At 39.6% G+C, this 20,850-nt stretch overlaps 1 protein-coding gene across 1 annotated transcript; it reads left to right on the top strand.

Moving 5' to 3' along the window:
* Positions 1-1,204: 1,204 nt before the first annotated feature.
* LAPTM4A (lysosomal protein transmembrane 4 alpha) lies at positions 1,205-19,460 on the top strand. Its single transcript, XM_082642557.1, has 7 exons — positions 1,205-1,865; positions 10,514-10,634; positions 13,647-13,723; positions 13,831-13,953; positions 16,854-16,949; positions 17,462-17,560; positions 18,856-19,460. The coding sequence occupies exons 1-7, from the start codon at positions 1,755-1,757 to the stop codon at positions 18,928-18,930; spliced, it is 702 nt and encodes a 233-aa protein (XP_082498683.1). The 5' UTR covers positions 1,205-1,754; the 3' UTR covers positions 18,931-19,460.
* The last annotated feature ends 1,390 nt before the right edge of the window (positions 19,461-20,850 follow it).

Here is a 20,850-nt window from a genome sequence, read left to right as displayed (position 1 = left end):
TAAAAAGGTAAAAGTCATGTCTCATACAAATACAAAATGAACATGGTCAAAGATTTTGTTTACCCATTAATTAACGACGGGACCAGTAAAATCTTAGAACCGGTTTAAAGCACATTGTAATATATCCACTTACATTGTTCAAATCAGGATTGGGAAATGAATTTACAAATAGCTGCAAAATGGCTTTTTCCAAGGAGGGGGATTCAATATGAAGTTCAGTGGACACGGTACTTCCTCTTGCTATCTGTTACCTACATTTAGAGTTGAATAGATGTTGACTGAAAAAAATACACACAAGCTGTAAGTTGAGAATTATGTTTTATTTGTCGCACTTATTGAGGGTTTAAACCCAGGAGACATCCTCTCAGATAGCTCTGAAGGCCTGTTTCAAAAAGGTAACAGAGGGGCCAGGAGATACAGGAGTTTTTTCAAAAAAAATTCCAGGTAGTCAGAATATCAAATGATTACTGTTAATTAAAGACAACCAGATATCTCAGGTCAATGAATTTAGTGTTCTTCCACGTATGGGAAGACGCAAGAGTCTGGGCTCATTAAAATTATTCCTTTGATCTGCACCATAACCATCTAGGGCCAGTAGCCTATTTTTCTCCATCCTGAATCCCCTCAGGATGCACCACCTGTGGTGGCTGCAGAGGCTGACTGGCTCCACGGCCACAATAGCCTTTGTTTATTGAAATAGCAGGTTACGTTCTTTGTCCACACCTAGCTCCACAAGGAAAGATGGAGAGCTCCTATAGATTCAGAATACCCTGAAAGGTGAGCCAGACTATGGCTGGTTTTTCCTTGAAAACACCCGGGAATCTTTTAGTCCATTGCATCGTGTTTCACAATTTTTGCCTATAAAAATCACTCTACCTGTAAACACTCAGCAGCTAAGCAGTTCTTCCGCTTTACTTTGCTTTCATTTTCGTCAACCCTTTTGCTTCCATTTTCGTCAACCCTTTTGCTTCACACTTGCCTTTGGCAGGGCTGGATGGTATTTCTTTGCTCCCACCAAACAGGCGTCAGAGTGAGTGAGAGTGGAAAGCTAACCCTTACCCCCTCCAGTAAACCCCCGATTCCCTTAGCCGGGAAGGCCCCAGAGCAGGGATTAGCTCCGCCCCCTTTCCCTCGGGCACCGCCCCTGGCCGGCCCCATAATTGAGCTACGCGCAAAACTCGCGCGAGCAGTCGTGATCCCGTGTCGCCTCTGAAGCAGTACGTGGCAGACGTCACTCAGGAAAGTCCTTTGTTCCCGGTTTCTGCCACCTACTCCTTCTCGACCCTCTTTTTTTTTCCCCCATTAAATGCCTCTCTTCTTGCCGCTCTCATCTCGGGGATGCTGAACCACCCGCCTCCCCTCAACCCGAACTACCCTAGGCCTATGAGCCACCCATCGCCCTCAAGTAAGAGGCAGGGGTCCATTAGCGCTAAGGCGAGTTGCGGTTCTGATTGGGCGTGAGATCTTGTCAACCTCCAAGTTTTTCCAATCAAGGGCCGGGTCCGCCTTGCTTTCCGCTCTTCCATTGGCCTGTGTGCGGGGAAGGTGGAGGAAAAGGGTAAACGGAGCTCGCGCGAGAGCAGCGCTGGGCCTTCAGTGCGCAGGTGCGAAGAGTTTGGCTGGGGCCCGGGCCGGGGGCGGGCTAGAAAACGCGTCGTTTGATTTTGGACAGTGACGGAGTTATCTGGGTTCAGCCGCTGGGCGGAAGGCGTTTGTCAGGGCCCCGGCCTAGAACGAGGCCCGCCAGATTCCCAATGGTGTCCATGACTTTCAAGCGGAGCCGCAGCGACCGGTTCTACAGCACCCGCTGCTGCGGCTGTTGCCATGTCCGCACCGGGACGATCATCCTGGGGACCTGGTACATGGTAAGGGCTGGCGAGGCGGGAGGGTAGGGCGCTGGGGGGAATGCGCCAGGAGCGGGAAGGGGGGGTGGTCCGAAAGGGAGGATCCACTGGGAGGGGGTGGGGCGGGAAGACGTGGGGGACCTTCTTTTTAGGGGCCTCTAACTTTGAGGGGGCAGACTTGTGTCCCGGAATCGGAGTGGTGGTGGGTGGGAATAGGGAGATGGTTTTTGGGCGAGAGTAAGAGGAGGAAAGCGGGACTGGGAAAAGCAGAAGTGCTGCAGGGGGGCGTGGGGGGCGGGATGAGGGTGCTAGGTTTTGGTTTGGGGAGTTCTGGAATGACCAGGTTTCGGGATCTTTTTGTGTGCTTCCGTGACTTGAAAGAACTCTCCCTTCCCCCAGTGCTTCCTGGAATTTTTTTTTTTTTTCCCCAGCGAAACAATTAGGAATGCACCTTGATAGATGCAGCCTAGTTTTAACATTACTTCTTGCTTGAAGGGAAGGCGACATATCCATTTTTAACGCAGTTGTCTGTGGCTCCTGGACCTTATTTGTTACAGGATGTTTGTGATGTAGGCCGAAAGGCCTCTGTTGTGAGTCTGGAAGTACGCTTGGAGGTAATACCATTTGCCAGGATTTACATACACTCGATTTGCCTTTTCCTAATGCAGTAGATCCCCTCACTCCCCCATCCCGTGCTCATGAGACGTTTTTCATAACAGACCTATTCCGGTTTTGAGACCTTTGTTGAGGGCTTACTCCGTTTTGGTCACATATGCTAGCATTCCCTGGGGGCCAAGATCTATGTAATTCTATGTCAGAACCAAGTTGACAGTGTTATTGATCGGTGGTTCACTAGTAATACCTTTGTGATTTCTTACCACCATCTCCAGTATCCATATACATTGAATCTAATTTGTGACTTGTAAATATGTGCTTCTGTTTAGGTAGTTTTCGGTTATGATGACTTTACAGAAGGTTTGACAAAGTTCTCATATTGCCGACTTGGTCATGTTCGCTAATGACTCTGTGATTTTTAAAATTTTTGTTTTTGGTTTGGGAGGTTGTGGCATTAGTGATACTGCAGTTTCTGATAACGTCTGTGAACTGCGAAAAAGGAAAAGCGTTATCACAGACATATCTTTTTGCCTTTCTCTGTTCTTATTTCTTCCCAACCCAGAGGTTTGATCGAAATCATCAACATTTGGCAAACACCAGATGAGAATTGTCTTCAGTTAGGCAGATACAGTTTCATGCCCCACCCCCAGAGGACTACTGGAACTCCACTTTATTCCTAATTGCCATGTTGTTATTTACAGTCTTGCTTCATTAATGTCCATTAAAAACAACAAAACTTGAATGTGTAGGCTTATTGGGTTGTTTCTAAGCTTGTTTTAATATTTCCATTATTTGTATATTCAGAAACATCATCTTATTGCTATAATTATATCACATTTCCCCACGAATACCGCCCCCCCTTTGTATTTTAACTGAGTTGTAAAACTGGACATTGATCAGTTCAGGGCAACGGCAGCACTGTATTTCTAACTTTTTATTTCTTCATTTTGCTAAGGGTCTGGGTCTTCAGTTTCTTTTGTTTGTCCTTAGCTCTGCCTTCCCTAAATGAATAATTCAAATCTTTAGGGTCCTCAGGCCTCTTAGTCAACCCTGCTTCCCTCATCCATAGACGATGACCTTCCCTCCTACTTAATTGAGAAAGAGCTCAGCAGCCTGGGACTCAACCTGCAAACTTACTCTTCCTGTTTCTTCTCATATCCTACCCTCCATTCACAGAACAAAGGATTTCTACCTCCTCAAGAAGAAAATAAGCACCATCTCAGTTTCAACCATCCGAATGTAATTGGCTGTATTTCTTTCCAAGGCAGATTTTTTTTGGATGCTATGGGCTCAGCTCATAAAAATTAAGGGAATAGCAAGGAAAATTAGGAGTTATAAACCATGAAACTCAAAATGCAGAGAGAAGAACTTTAGTAAGGGCATTTATTCTCCCAAAATAGGGAACAGGGAGTTGTAAATCTGTTTCCCACTGGAAGGACTTGATGTGAAAACATTTTGCATAACATCCTTTTTGCGTGCTTTAGTTTTATAAAAAGATGCCGTAGCTGTTCTTTCTTTGCATGGATTTCTCTGGTTAGTACAATATTATAAGCTGCTTACATCAGTTAATCTGTTTTAAGACATATATTGATTATCTACAATGTAAATGGCTGTGGTGCACATACAAAAAGAATAAATCACAGAGACGTGTTATTCGTCTTTTGTGTTCCTGTTAGCACACAGAGGCTTTCAAGTGTTTCTTGTCTTGGCCGTGGCATCTGCCATTAAGATACTGATGGTATTGCAAAGAACTTTGGAGCAAAGATGCAAAAGTGAAACTTAATGGTAGAGTGTCAAGGGAGAAGGAGAAGGTGATCAGTAATATCAGATTCAAATTACATTAAAAACTGGAAAAGGCCATTGGTTTTGTGGATTACAGTATTGTAATTGTATTGGTGACTTAAAAAAGTGTGGCTTCAGAATTCTGCCAATATAAAGACACAATATCTGTCTAGTTGGGGAGACATGTAACATTCAGAAAACAAGATCACCAAGACACAAAGAGGAGTTGTCTGAACAGTGCATTTTTTTGCCAGAAGCTTCTTTACTAAGAGAAATAATATGTGAGTGGGTGAACTGGAATGTCACTTCCCTCTCCAAGTACCTTGTCAGGATACTCTTCCTCCTCTGTTCCAGGTGGGAGAATATGATTCTCTTCAGATTGCCCTGTGCTGTTTGGAACCTGGGGGTTCAGTCCTCCCTCCTGCTGGGTGCAGACACTGTAGCAACGACTTTGTATCTGATACAGTGTCATTGCCTTCTAGAACTGCCTCTACTGGTCTCATGTTAGGCGATTGCACACTGTATAGTAAAGGATTAATTGTATGGTATTAAATAGTGCAGTAGGACACAGAGAAGCCAGAGCCAGTTGAAAGAAGCATGCCTGGCTTAATACCTGGTTTAAGTAATATGAAATTTCAGAATGAGCTCCAGTTTAAACTCTGACATTCATAAATTGTTTTTCCTATCATTTATTGAAAAATTTGAAGCCGTGTGATTTTAAACAACAGTTTCTTACGTGGTATAAGTTCAGATGCTTATTGAACGATTGAAAATGAGCTTAAAAGTCTGCTTCAGGGGTGTCCTCTTTCATGGTCAATGGTGTATTACAAGAAGACATTTTGAGCATTTGTTATAATTTTAGGTCTTGGAAAGATTTAATATATGGCTAATTTTTCATGAGTGTCTTCACCATAAACAGTCTAAAAGTTAGGTGGCTGAGGTAGAAGTGAAGACAGGCTCCCTCAAGCTGTGTTCCTTTCCAATCCTCACCCCCGACTCCTTTAAATAAGTATAGCTTGTGTATATTTCAGAGTTAGTATCTTTCCTCAAATACCTTTTTTTTTTGCCTCAGTGCCTTTGAATATGCTATTCCTGCTCTCCAAAATGCTCTCCCCCAAGTCACTTTAAAAAAAAAAAATCTCAAATACACAAAAATAATGAAATAGTATAAAAACCTTTCATTTACTTATCATATAGCTTCAACCATTAACAACCATTTTGCCAATTCCAGTTAGTTATTTATTATTTTTTTTATTGGGGTATAGTTGGTTTACAATGTTGTGTTAGTTTCTACTGTACAGTGAAGTGGAGTTCCCTGTGCTATACAACAGGTTCTTATTAGTTATCTATTTTATACACATTAGTGTATATATGTCAATCCCAATCTCCCAATTCATCCCACCCCCAATCCCCCACTTTCCCCCCTTGGTGTCCATGAATTTGTTTTCTACACCTGTGTCTCCATTTCTGCCTTGTAGACCAGTTCATCTGTGTGATTTTTCTAGATTCCACATATATGTGTTAATATATGATATTTGTTTTTCTCTTTCTGACTTAATTCACTCTGTATGACAGTCTCTAGGTCCATCCCTGTCTCCACAGATGACCCAATTTCAGTCCTTTTTATGGCTGAGTAATATTCCATTGTATATATGTACCACATCTTCTTTATCCATTTGTCTGTCAGTGGGCGTTTAGGTTGCTTCCATGACCTGACTATTGTAAATAGTGCTGCAATGAACATTGGGGTGCGTGTGTCATTTTGAATTATGGTTTTCTCAGGGTATATGCCTAGTAGTGGGATTGCTGGGTCATATGGTAATTCTATTTTTAGTTTTTTGAGGAACCTCTATACTGTTCTCCATAGTGGCTGTATCAATTTACATTCCCACCAACAGTGCAAGAGGGTTCCCTTTTCTCCACACCCTCTCCAGCATTTTTTGTTTGTAGATTTTCCGATGATGCCCATTCTAACCAGAGTGAGGTGATACCTCATTGTAGTTTTGATTGCATTTATCTCATAATTAGTGATGTTGAGCAGCTTTTCGTGTGTCTCTTGGCCATCTGTATGTCTTCTTTGGAGAAATGTCTATTTAGGTCTTCTGCTCATTTTTGGATTGGGTTGGGTTTTTTTGATATTGAGCTGCATGAGCTGTTTATATATTTTGGAGATTAATCCTTTGTCTGTTGATTCGTTTGCAAATATTTTCTCCCATTCTGAAGGTTGTCTTTTCGTCTTGTTTTAGTTTCCTTTGCTCTGCAAAACCTTCTAAGTTTCATTAGGTCCCATTTGTTTGTTTTTATTTCCATTACTCTAGGAGGTGGGTCAGAAAAGGTCTTGCTGTTATTTATGTCAAGGAGTGTTCTTCCTACGTTTTCCTCTATACAGTTTTTTTAATAGTTCACTTGTTTTCTTGATGAAGTGTCCCCGACTCCCAGCCAGAGGGATCTGGTTTCCTCACTGTGTACCTGGAAAAGTTACTGCATACCTCTTGTATGTACTTATTAAATAGTACTAATTACACATTAGTATGATTATCTTTTAAAAAATTTTTACCCCCTACAACAAGATGTCCTCCTTGAGGGAGGAAGATGATACGCCTTTCTCTATAAACTGTGTGTTTAATAGTAACTTATTAGAGCATTTGAAGTACTTATTAAATGAATTATCTCCTCCAAAAATAGTAGGAATAACTCACTTGTAACTGCACTTAATGGTAAACAACAACTGTATACATACATTTAACTATATATACATTTAACAACATTTAACAACATTTTTAAAGATAGTCCATTTTGGTCTCTATCTGATGACAGCTCTCTGACTTGCTTGAGACCCCATCAGGTTGCCCTAAAACACTGTTCTAATTATAGTCTTCAACAGATATTGGGTTGTGGCAAAATACGCTATGGGAAAACTAAAGAATAATGATTAAAAAATAAAACAGAAACAAAACCGGTCCTCAAGGGTCTTCTGGGATGGGTGTGGCGATGAAATGAGAAGCAAAGAGGAATTGCTCTCCCCAGGCTGAGTGCTTCCAAGGATCTGATACTATTCCTTTGAAACAAGTGAAATCTAACACATCTGGTCTTCAGTTGCTGTATGTTTGCTTATATAAAGTGTGCACTAGGCTTATAACACAGACCACATTGTTTATCTCACTAAATACAATACTGCTCCTACATTGGTGTGTCCATTGCCCATGCTGTTGACATATTTGCTGCATTCTATACTTCTCCATATTACTAGGTTTAGAAGTTATTCATTATTTTAATTACATTTTTACTAATTATCTTTCGTGAATGCAGTAAAAGGGAAAAATGAATCAGGAATAAATATTCTGGAATTGTTTGTATATAGTTGCTCTCTTCATAGAAATTTTATATTACAAAACAATAAAGTTTTATGTGTGTTTTGAAAAACGCTACATGGAACTTAGTAGAAATATCAACTGTAATCAAAAGTAAATAAGATAGGGCCTACATATGAGCACAGGATAGGTGCCCAGTGATGTATCTTTTAAGATCACAAGGATGGGTTTTCCAGATTAGTACTTTAAAATGTTAAGTTGGGGTGCTAATGAAATATAATTAATTCAGTGAAGGTTTGAAAAATTGAGCGTTTAATGAAATAGTGATGAATTTATTTTACCATTTCTTGGTCCTTTTGATTAGACCTTTATTTATTTTGTTTAATATTCGGGGGTGTGACTCACAGTGAAAAGAAATTTGAAGTGTCACTAATACTAGAAGATAATAATGGGTGAGTCTGTGACTTACCCATGGAAGAGAAGAAAAGAGATTTTTATAAATCCTACATGTGATACAAATATTTAAGGAGGGAAAATTATACTCCTAAATATTTTTGTTGTGTCATTTCCTTCACTTAGTAATTGAGTTTGCATGTTTTTCTTGACATGAAAGTGTTTTTCTGTACAGTGCAGAGCTTTTAAACTATGACCGTATTGTGCTTAGCAAAGAAGAGTTTGGTGAATTGATTTTGAACTCATTTCCATACACAGAATATACAGTGTTTTAGTAGATATATCTGATTGTTCAGTAATTAATTCACGTGATTGTATTAACTCATACTCATACACCACATATACTGTCCAAAACCCATTGCAGTAAAAATGGGCAAAAAAAAAAAAAATCAGCCTTCAACTGGGGAGTCACCTTGCAAATATGATTGTCCCTTGTAAGACCTTTCAAGCATTGAAGGATAAAATACCTTGCTTTTGAGCAGTGCAAGGAAACAGGCATGTTACTGAACATATTTATTTAGAGGGTAAACTATAAACATTTTATAGCCTTAAATAATGGTTTATTTTGGAAAGATCTCAAAACAAGGGTTGCTTAGGAATGGTTATAAGTAATCCTATAGTGGTAAGAAGAAGGATGCCTTAAAAAGAACCAGATTTGTATCCTAGCTGTTCAGCTCAGTGAACTTAACACAAGTTATTTCACTTTGCTGAACCTTAGTTTACCCATCTGCAAATGGGCGTAAGTAATATTTACTTCACAAGATTGTTGTGAGGAATAAGTGAAGTAATATATGTGAATTTACTTATTTATAGTATACAGTCAGAAATATCAGTTGATTCTGAATTAGTTATTGTGACATTGTTTATCTTATTTAAATATAAAACTTGGGCTGCATGTCTTATAGAATGTGAAATGCCTTCAGCTGATAAGCTGCATTATCATTCAGGGTGGACAGGAGAAAGCTACATAATAGAGATTGTTTAAAACCCTGTTGGTAAAACATATCCATATCCCTTGAAAGTATCAAATGTTCACAAAGGGAAGGAAGACAGATTCTGTGAACTTTAGATAGGGAAGCCTACTCCAGTCCTCAAATCATTAGGGTTGTTTTGATCACTTAAAGGAAGTAGTGTCTCCTGGGATAACTGTACAATTCACTAACAACTAGAGGCCTAGAGAATTTCCTTTTTGAATTGGAGTTACACCCTGGTAGACTAAGAAAATTCACCAGATACCAGTGATGGGAGTTCAGCAAGATGTTTGACCAAGTCTCAAGATGTTTCTCTGGACTAGATAAAGACTTTTATTCAAAGGTTGCTGGCTGATGGGAAGAGAACAGCCTCTGTCTGGCGGCTTTGTCATCAGCCCTGTTCTTTTGCTTATGACTTAGTTGGAGATTCTCATTATATGATGATCATATTTTCAAATGCAGGAAGCTGAGAGTAAGTCTATCCTCAGGGTGTCAGAATCTAGATGGAGAAAATCTTGATAGGCAAGAATGTTAATAAGATGAAATTTGATTGCAAATATATATAAGGGCTTATGCTTGGGCCTCTGAATCCAACTCTACAGGTAGATATAGGTGGTAGCTTAGCAGGATCAAATGTGAAAAAGAACTGGGAGGTTTAGGGAGTCACTCGTGACATTCAAAAGATTTATGCAGCCAGTGCCGTTTCAGCCTGCGTTAATTGAAAGTTGTTGGCCTAGGATATGGGAACTGAGATCCCGATGTGTTGTGATCAGGCTGATCTCTCATTTTAATAGTATGTTGAACAAACTGGAACATGTGTATGGAGGGGAACAAAGAGGAACTAGTGAGCTAGCTGGAAAATATGCTGGTTAGAAAACTGGTTTAAGTACCTGAGTGTTTATTCTAGAAAAGACAATATTTGGAGCATATGTTGGCTGCCCTTACGTGTCAGAGGAGCACTTATTCAGAAGGCGTAGCAAATTATCTCAAACTGTAGAATTAAGACCAATAGGTGAAAGTTAAATGGCACAGTCAAAATCTTTTTAAGCATTTGAGTGTAGCTCAAGAGTTTATAGTTCCCTGTCGCTGGATAGGAGATAACTGTGGAGGGGCTTTAGGCTTATCTGATGGATCATTACATACTTAGCCCATGGAAATTGTATTTATCTGATAGATTAGCTTCTTCAAATCTGGAAATTCTGAGACTGGGATTTGAATAAATATGTGATTCAAATGAACAATTTGTGATGATCTCTCATTTTTCATTGTTGTGCCTTCTTATTCCGTTATATTGACACAGGATCAGTCAAACATCTTTTCTCTGAAATGATTGTTTGTACTTTCACTTTATGCAATATTTACTTTAAAGTATTCTTAAAATGGTATTGTGTATTTTGTCTCACAGGTAGTCCCCTTTTTGTGTCTCTGTTACTTCAGGGAAAACAAATGTTGAATAGGGGAAGACATCTAAAGATGGTGCTGAGGACTGCTAACTCCCTGGTTAGTAGTATAATTGATAAAATGTTATCTTTCACAGGTTGTCAACCTGTTGATGGCAATTTTGCTGACTGTGGAAGTAACACATCCAAACTCAATGCCAGCTGTCAACATTCAGTATGAAGTCATTGGCAATTACTATTCGTCTGAGAGAATGGCTGGTATGTTTTTAGTTGAAAATATCTCTTGCTAATTACACACGTACAGTTAACTTAGAGGAGGATTAATTAAATTATGTTTGTTATTATACTTGCCGAGGCACAAAATGTTTTTGTAGGTTTTTTAGTAATTATAATTGAGCATTATAATTGAGCATTTGTAGCCAGAAAATGTAATAGACTGCTAGAAGATTTTTGAGAAATATGTATTGTATACATTGGGGTACTGTGGAGAGAGGAGGGGAGAAGGAATTACAAAAAAGACTGAGCCTTTGAGGGTCAGCTGACAAGTTGTAGTAGAGGATGGATTTGCTCATGGAGCAAAAATCTTACAGTAAAATATAAAATGTGAATTATTTGAATATTTGGTGGTATCTTTTGCCCAGGGTCTCGATTCTTAATATATTTTTATTGTTTAGATGAAGATTTGACATTGGCGTTAAAAATAGAGTACTCCTAGAACATTCACGGAATGAATGTTCTTGGAAATTACCTTTTTAAACCTATTTATTCCCTGATAGCAGTATTTTTCATTATTTATCTTTCTCTAAAATACAGGTTTAATTTAATATTAAAATTATGTTAAACATTTAATATTTGAACAGAAAATTATGCTTCAGACTTTTTAGTGTGAACAATTTCTTCAGAAAAATTTCATTTCAGAAAAATGTTCCCAGTTCACATGTGTGTTCTATTTATATTGTAGGATCTTTTTAGATTAGCTTTTATCATAAAGTTCTGTACTTCTGTACGTTATGATCTTCTCTGTTCCATTAATGAAGTTTTTTTAAAAAAAATTTGGTTATTAATTCAAATGATTCATTGTCCTCAGGGCTAACCTATTTTAGGAGCCAAGTAGAGTTTTCTGGCCATCTGTTATACATTGTAGTATGATAACAATAACAGTTGTTCGTACTGTGTTTTTAAAGTGTTTTTTCTTTTTAAATGAGTTTCCTGATTGTATTTCCAAATACAGTATAATCCTTTAATTTTGTTGTCAAATTGATAGCAGAAATACCAAGAACATACAGAAACATACTTTCTGGCATTTGACTTTTTTTCTTCTAAGTAATCTGTTTTTATTTAAAAGCCAGAATAGAACAATAAATAAAACTTTAGCTTCCAGTGACGATTTTTTGGCATTTATAAAATTTTACTTTAGGCTGTAAAATTTTACTGAACCTGCTAATGTCAGCGTTTTCCCTTGTCATGTGTGTTTCTCTTAAAATTGAGGTGTAGAAAAAGATTTATGGTTATTAAGATTCTCGTAGGTCTGTACAACTGACTCTTTCGTTAGAGCTGCAGGGAAGAAGTCACAGATTCATTGCATGTTGCGTGAGTGTTGTCGCTGCTATAGAGAAAATCAGATCTATTCATTATCATATTTTTGTTGATTATATTCTACCGAAGCCCTGTTATTGAGCAAATATAAAAAAAAAAACATAGTTCTTGGTCATACGGTAGTTGGTGTTTCTTTGGAAGGTAAGATTTTACTTTCCCACAGACCCCGTATTACAAAGGTAAGTTAATTTCTAATCATTGGCCTGATAACTGATTTTTTTAAATGAGGTTTGTGATTAGTTATTTTTAATTAACCAAATAGGATGTGACACTCAGTTTATAGGAAATACTTCAGCATATGCAAGCTGTTTTTCAAATATGAATTTATCCTTATTTATACTCACTTTGGAGATGGGTGAACACTTGGGGCCTCCCAAAGGAGGTGCTGAATGTAGTGGTGGGTGGGAACCTGAAGTTCTTCTCTGGCATCTAGCCTCTCATTTTTGTTTGCCTTATTGATTCACACATACTGGAGTGTCCCTTGTTCCAGGCATGAAATGTGTTTCCCACCCACCACCCCGTCTCTCCTCTGTTTTGCTATTAGTTGCTCCAGCGGAAGACCTTGAACTTCACTTTAATTATTCTGATACTTTAAGAAGTCAGAATCAACTCCTAGTCGTCCAGTAACAGATTTTTGAAAGCTGATTGTTTGAATGATAAATTTTGCTTTCAAGTTTGTTTATATTTGAATTCTTCCCTTTGAGTGCCATTTTGCGTGCTGCAGCAGGGAAGTTCTTTAAGTCCTCAACATTTAGCTATCTTGTATCCTCTAGGAAAATTTAAAGAGAGCTATTCTTACTTAGTTTAGTGCCAGATATTGATGCTGTTTGCATTGCCAAGTGACAAGATGATACATAACATTTATCCAGTAGTGTGAACATTCAGCAGTTAGTGTAATCATTCATCATTATTAGTGCCTTTCAGGTTCTTAACTAGCCAGAGTCAGAGAATCAGCTTTAGATTTGTGCTGAGAAACGCATCAAGGTCAAGTGTGGGTGCTTTTTTGGTTTGTTTTTGTTTTGTTTGAGATTACACGAGTGCTTTGTGAGAGAATTTAGTGAACATGGATTAATGTAGAGAAAGGCAGCAATCTGAGGAAGGGTTGAGGAACAAAGAAGAAAATAGACCAGGATGTAGCAGAGAAGCCATGGTTGAAGGGATGAGGAGCAGGGATTTTGGGTGTTGAAATGGGGGTGGGGGATTAAGGGAGAACCTTGAATTTCAGGCTGTGTATTTTATCTAAGGCAGTTGGGGGCCTCTGTATAACTCTGTGTTTAATACATCTGTCTCTTAAGCAAATACCAGCCTTTTGCTCCAGTCGAACCCTGCTTATCTCACAAGACCCAACTTGTACCATTTCTTTCATATTTTTTCCCTGATTCTACAGGCAAAACTAATCGTTTCTGCTTCTGTTGTAGCACTTGCCACACTGAATTATAATTATCTATTTCACATCTTCAGAAGTTAGACTCTGGGCAGAGATCTGTCACTGGCAGAGTACCTGCTTCATGTGCCATCCTAAATAAGTGGCAGTGAGTTGTGGCCGTTTAACAAACAAGAAAAAGGCACGGATTTCTCAAACTTCATTACTCAATAACATTATTTTGTCATAAAGAGTTTTATTCCTTTTGTTATATAAGTAGCTTAATTAGATTCTTGTTTTCGTTTTCTTAGATAATGCCTGTGTTCTTTTTGCCGTCTCTGTTCTTATGTTTATCATCAGTTCAATGCTGGTATACGGAGCAATTTCTGTAAGTATTCTATGATTTTAACTTTTAGAGTTCTGAGTTTTACTGAATGGTACCCAGTCGTTGCATATACGTGAGGTGATGTTGTGGTTGCTCTTTCTTTCCTTCAGTATCAAGTGGGTTGGCTGATTCCGTTCTTCTGTTACCGGCTTTTTGACTTCGTTCTCAGCTGCCTGGTTGCTATCAGTTCTCTCACTTACTTGCCAAGAATCAAAGAATATCTGGATCAGTTAGTAAGTGTGTATGCTAATTAAACTTTTTTTTTCATTCATTGAAATTCAGAGTCAGCTTTTGGGCACTATTTTTATTTTAACCTCCCTTGTTTATTTTTTAAAATGTTTTAAAGCAATTATCACTTCTACTCTTAATGACCATGTTGAAACCAAAAAGATGAAAATAGAATATATCTTCTTGCCATACCATGTGGATAATCCAATATTAAAAGTCCCTAAAGATGGATATCACAGAACTTCAGGAGTAGTTCATCTTTTGTTTTGGGTATATGAAAAATATAATAATTCGACTGTATTTGGCACTCATTGGAGTTGTAGCTTTCTGTCTTTGCAAGCATCTGTGGCAAATATTAGATGCCTTCTATAGCCTTCACTCTCTTCTAGGCAAACTGTTAGGGAATGGTATAAATAGAAACATAACTTCCTTCTCTTCGAGGAGCAAAGCATGTATTTGGGAAGTCAAGACATGAAGATCTCATTTGTGGTAATAAGCTAGGGCTGTCCCGTGACAGCAGTAAATGAGCATGTCAATGACACGGGATGGAGAGGCAGGGAACACTGTGGGCTGAAGTAAGGTCTGGATGGAGGTGTAGGATCCAGATACATGGAAGTTTATTTCAAAAATGCTGTCTTGGGCTTCCCTGGTGGCGCAGTGGTTGAGAGTCCGCCTGCCGATGCAGGGGACACGTGTTCGTGCCCCGGTCCAGGAAGATCCCACATGCCGCGGAGCGGCTGGGCCCGTGAGCCATGGCCGCTGAGCCTACGCGTCCGGAGTCTGTGCTCCGCAACGGGAAAGGCCACAACAGTGAGAGGCCCGCATACTGCAAAAAAACAGAAAAACAAAAAAAACCAAAAATGCTGTCTTTCTGGGAATTTTTTCGAAACCCACTTCAGATAGTCCATTTTGCATACCACAAATTTATTATTCGTTCATTCAAAAAACATTTGTTGATGGCTTCCTGTGTGCAAGGCACTCTGCTCAGTCCTAGGGCTACATCAGTTAAAACTTACTTTCTAGTGAAAGAATTGGGAAGTTGACGATTATTGAATTAAAATTGTGATAAAAACGGTGAAGTAAAAGTGCTGGTTGCTTTGTGAGTGGGTGTCACACAGATACCACACCTGGGCTGGGAAGTGAGCTTTGAATTTCACTCAAGAGTCTGAGTAGGACTTCAGATAGGAAAAGTACAGAAGGAAGTTCCAGGTAAAAGAGACACCTTGATGCAGGAAGGAACGTGGCATAGTCAGGGAACTCAGAGGTGACTGTGGTGGCCCGGCAGACGTGGTGGGAGCAGCATGTGATGGGGCTGGAGAGAGGTGGCCTGGGGCAGGGCCTGCTGGCCTGGTCAGCAGCTTCCTGAGCATAGTTCTCTCTGATCACGTAGTCCTTGGCTGAAAATTTGCAAGCCTTCTGAATAAAATTCATAGCATTCCCCCGGGAGCTGGTCCCGTTCAGTTTTTGTCCTTTTCTTACTTATAGATGAAGGCTTAAAGAACAGTTTTGTTCCAAGGAGACACTTCGTAGCTAGGGTTTGGGGTTGGTGTGTAGATACGATTTTCTTCTGGTCCTTGGGATTTCTGTGTGCTTCTGTTATGAAAATGTAAAATTATTGGGACCTTTATGTTGATGTTTCCATTAAAAACAGTTACAAATTTTAAAAGATTAAATGAACTTTATAGAAGAACATCCAAAGGAATTTACTATTCCTTTGGCAGAACCCCAGTGGTTTCTCTGTTCTTTTATTCACTTGGTGTCCCAGACTGGAAGATGCTTTCCCTGTTGGCCAGCTTGTAAATCCTAAATTAGATTGTAATGCCCTTCTCCCTGAACCTAGCTCATTGCCTTGCACACAGTAAATGCTAAAGAAATATTTGAGTAAATACAGCTGATCTTTCTCAGCAGAACATTTTATGTGTCCAGTAAATAGTATAAGCCTACCTGGCTTCATAACCAGGGACGTGCCTTCTTTTAGCCCCTTTCTGATGAGCATTGAGACTGACAATTGGCTTTTTTTTTTTTTTTTTGGCCACGCCGTGAGGCTTGTGGGATCTTAGTTCCCCGACCAGGGATGGAACCCCGGCTACTGCAGTGGAAGCACGGAGTTCTAACCACTGGACCACCAGGGAATTGCTGACACTTGGCCTTTAAAAAATCATTTTCCCCATGTAGGACTGAATGGCCCATGAAACTTAGGTAAATCTCAGCACCTCCTGACTTAGTGACCCAGAGGCAAATCTGGGGTCATGTACAGAAGACAGTGTGTTCCCAAAGGCCAGGAAGATGTAAAACAGTGAAGAGTAAAGAGAAAATGAGCTCAGTGTAGACTCTTAGGAGTATTCTGTGTATTCAGACATATATTTTAAGTGATCAATAGCATGCATTAATGATGATGAGGCTTAAAAAGCACTTTGAGTTAAATTCTGTTTATAAGTTTTTATTAGAATATCAGTTCTGATTTGGGTGCCTTTTGTTTGTATTCTTAAGATGCTTTCTAGGTTATCACAAAATACAGGTGCCATGGCTGAATTATAAGTGTGTGTATATGTTTAATTAATAAAGTTTATTTTTAGAGCAGTTTTAGGTTCATAGCAAAAATGAACAGAAAGTACAGAGTTCCCATGTACCCCCTCCTGCCCACCCAGCCTCCCTCACAATCCATATTCTGAACCACAGTGGATATTTGTTGCAGTTGATGAACCTGCACTGATACATCATTATCACTCAAAGTCCGTGGTTTACATTAGAGGTCACTTTTGGTGTTGTGCATTCTGGGGATTTGGATAAGTGTATAATGACATGTACTCATCATTGTGATATCATAACAGAATAGTTTCCCTTCTCTAAAAATCCTTTCTGCTCTGCCTGTTCATCCCCCACCACCACCCCCTTTTTTTTATAGCCTGATTTTCCCTATAAAGATGACCTCCTGGCTTTGGACTCCAGCTGCCTCCTGTTCATTGTTCTTGTATTCTTTGCCTTGTTCATCATTTTTAAGGTAAGTTGCTCACTAAATGTTTGGGGGCCATTTGGACTGTGACACTGTCCATCTAAACCTTGTTGTTGCTGTGTCTCCTTACAGTTCTCCTATTCTGATGTAGTGGTAGAGACAGCTTCCAGGGAACGTCCTCCCTCTTGTTTCCAGGCAGTGGTTGGAAACGCCAGGATTCTTCCTAAGGAACATCATTGTGTTTTTGGATGTGGTTCATGATTTGGATTGAAAAATCTGTTAAAATTCCCAAGAAATAGAATTTCTTCTGCAGCACAATGGTTGTCACACTTGAATTGGAACCCCAAACTCTGGTTTCTCTGTAAAACAGTGGTAATAAAACCTGTGACATTTAAGTGAGGGCAGGTAGGGAAAGCGCCTGGCCTGTGCTAGATCCAAGTGGATGCCAGTTTCCTTCTGTGTGGAGAAAATGTGGGGAGAGCATCATAAGTCACCTTAATTTTAGAGCAGGTGGTCTGTTGAGTTTCGAGCATATGTAAATTTTGTTTGTGTTCTTTTAGGCTTATCTAATCAACTGTGTTTGGAACTGTTATAAATATATCAACAACAGAAACATGCCAGAGATTGCTGTGTACCCTGCCTTTGAAGCACCTCCACAGGTGAATGATCCTTTACAGTATTAAATCTTCACTAGCTTTTATCAGTTATTCCAAAGAGAAGAACCTGGATCTTGACTTTCTTTTCAATGCCATAACTGTGGTTTAGGGATGATCCTAAACTTGTGGATAGCTTGTATCTACAAGTTTCAGCCTTTCCCACTTGGAATCCTGGGTACATGGGCTAGAGGCACCCTGCACTGCTCATCTCATTCTGTTTGGCCAATAGGTTTGATTTGTAATCGGTCTCCAAGTGTTACATTTTGAAGGGGAGATCAGACAAGGAACAGCAGTGTGAGCGATGCCAGGCTCTTGGCTTCTGGAACTTCTAAGGATAGGGTACCATCAGCTGAAGCTTGTGTTGCTTTCCAAAAACATCCATATGATCCAAAGGGGAAGCTGATTTTCCTGTGGGGAGATGAATGCAGTGGATGCCATGAGTCTGTTGGGAGGCCTACCTCTCAGGCCCTCTAGTTGCTGCTGTACTGTTTTCCCAGGTTTCCAGCATGTAGAGTATTTGTGACCCATGTAGGGCCAGCCTGTCACATTGGAGTCACTTAGATTAAAAATGCCACTCTTCTACATAGATGTGCCCTTTACCTTAGAGCAGAAGACACAAGTACTTGATCCTTTGTCTACAGATTCTGATGAAATACAGCCTCATAATGGAGCGTTCCTTTAGCATGGTTCAGCGGGACCCTTCACCGAGATCCTAAGTTCCCGAGGTGTACTTGGCACTGCTGCTTTATCAGTCACAGTGGAGCGAGGGGAGGGTGGCGGCACATACCGCCTGTCAAGGCGTCCTGGTGGCCTCAGCGTCAGTTCAGAAGCAAAATTTTGTCTGCCCTCCCTCCTTCCATCATCCATCTCTAGTGATCTTGGATCAGACATCTCACCTGTGTGTAAAAGCTCCAGGTTATTAGTCATCTCTACTCTCGGGAGCTATAGTTGGCCCTCGGACAACATGGGTTTGAACTGCGAGGGTCCACTAATAATGTAGATGTTTTTCAGTGGTAAATGCTACAGTACTGTACAGTCTGTGTTGAATCCGCAGATGTGGCACTGCCAACTATAAGTTATATGTGGATTTTCAACTGTGCAGAGTGTCGGCGCCCCTAATGCCCACATTGCTCAAGGGTCAGGTGTACTCAAGGGTGAAGTGTACTTAGCTAATGGTTCCCTCAGCTCTTCCGTAGGTTTATATACCCCTATTAAAGGTATTAATTCTGAAAGCTGAATTATTCAGATAGAATTTTAAAGGAGAATTAAGTCTAATATAATTTTTGGTCTCTCTTCAGTATGTTTTGCCAACCTATGAAATGGCAGTGAAGATGCCTGAGAAGGAACCACCACCTCCTTACATACCTGCCTGAAGAAATTCTGCCTTTGTCAATAAACCCTATACCAGCTTTTTGTCTTGTTTATTTTACAAAATGCTGCAACACAGGGCTCTTCAAACTTGTTGGATATAAAGTACATTTTCCTTTGTTTAAACACTAACAAGCTTTTTGGATAGCTATTAAAAGTCAGATTTTGTTAAGTGTATTACGTTTTAATAGTTTTTGAAGACAATCTAGGTCAAGCAAGAGCGAAGTGCCATTGTTTGCCTTTGGTTGGGGGGTGGGTGGGAAGTGGGCATTCTCTACACATACTCTTTTTTAACTGCACTTTCTTTATATAATAGTTTGCATTTTGGTTATTTTCTGCCCTGGATACTTCCAGGAAGAATGAATGAAATATTCAGGGTGAGCGAGTTCGTTATAAGATCTGAGGTTTTCAACTCTGAAAACAGGAAAATATATAACATTTTAACTTGACTGTGGAAGATGATGGTTGCATGTTTCTAATTTTGTATGTGTTTCCATCTTTGTGATAAGATGCTTTAATAAATCTCTTAAATATTTATTGTTTTTTTTTAAAATCTGTTATCCTTTTTTGGTAGGTGAAACCCAACATTTTCTATTACAATAAACTCAGACTGCCAGAGTTTTTTAGTACTTTGAGAATAGCCACAGCCAAGCTCGGTGGACCCAACTGAGCACTGTTCCTCTCACTGTGGTGGATATGTGGACCATCACAGCTTCTGATCACTACTTCATTCGAAGCAGGTTTGTCTTCTGGGAAAGGACACAGGACTTACACTTTTAAACTGGAGAACAATTATAATGTATTAATCCCAATTATTTCCACCAAGGAAGGGGAAAATGTTGTTATTGTTAAGGGATCATTTTCCATCAGAGGGAAATCTGTTGACACGTAACAGTTAAATATCCTAGTAAATATACCCGAACTGTTTGCCTTTAAAAGTTAATTTTTTTCCTTCTGCTAGTGCTAGAGAAAAACTAGGTTACTTAGTGTATTTGATTCTGAAATTCAGATAGAGGTAACACTGAAAGATGAATGCTTAGCCCTGTTTTTTAAAGCAACTTCACCGTGAGTAGCTCATACATTTCACCATTCTGACTCATAAGTTTGATACTCTCTTTGCATTCCCACAAAAGTGTCTCATGAGATGCTGATGCCCTCCTAAATCACAAAGCTCTGTTATCCTTTCTAACTTCATTTTTTAAAATCATTCAGTGTTACCAACTACCTAACCTTCAAAGTCACTCTTCTCTTGGCCTTCAAAATATTGTATTGAGGTTTGCCTATCTTTAATTATTCAGTTTCCTTCTCTAGCTTTCTTCACCCACATCTACACTTGTCCATGCCACTCTGTATTGTGGTTTTGGCTATCTTGCTTCACTTTCTCAACTTTTACTTAACACTGTGTAGCTGCAAAAGCTCTGTAAAGTTCCAAGTGTTTCCAAGATCTGTCAACTCAAGGGTCGCATGAGGCCCTGGTTCCCAAAATTGAGCTCACCAGAATATACATTCTCTGGCGTCCTCTACTGGGTTCAATACCCAATTCTCACTTCTATTTAATCTTGAGCAAAAGTTTAATGCAATTCAGTAAGTTTTGAGCATGTACTTTGTTCCAGGTGCAACAAATGTAGGGATGGGCAAAATGTAAAAAAAAAAAAAAAAAAAAAAAAATTCCCTGGTCTTATTTTAGTGAGGAGAGGCAGATGATTTAAAATAACTTGTATAGTAAGGTAGTGATAGAGCTATGGAGAAAAAGAAGGAAAGGTGGTGGGGGGGAGAGTGCAGTTTTAAACGGTGTCAGGAAAGGCCACACTTTGAAGGTGACATGTGAGTAAGACCTGGAGAATGAGGAAGGAAGAATATCCCAGGCCAAGGGACCTGCAGGAGCCAGCTATGTTCAAAAAGGAGCTTGGTGAGTGGAGAGGGAG

This window comes from Mesoplodon mirus (genome assembly GCF_964341445.2).
Source record: "Mesoplodon mirus genome assembly, chromosome: 14".
In the NCBI taxonomy this organism is placed as follows: domain Eukaryota; kingdom Metazoa; phylum Chordata; class Mammalia; order Artiodactyla; family Ziphiidae; genus Mesoplodon; species Mesoplodon mirus.
This window is presented reverse-complemented; position numbering and strand designations above follow the sequence as displayed.

Coding starts and splice junctions, on each gene's coding strand:
- LAPTM4A (XM_082642557.1), top strand. CDS start 1,755: ATGGTGTCCATGACTTTCAAGCGGAGCCGCAGCGACCGGTTCTACAGC. Junction 1,866..10,513: donor TCCTGGGGACCTGGTACATG/GTAAGGGCTGGC, acceptor TATCTTTCACAG/GTTGTCAACCTGTTGATGGC. Junction 17,561..18,855: donor CCTTTGAAGCACCTCCACAG/GTGAATGATCCT, acceptor GTCTCTCTTCAG/TATGTTTTGCCAACCTATGA.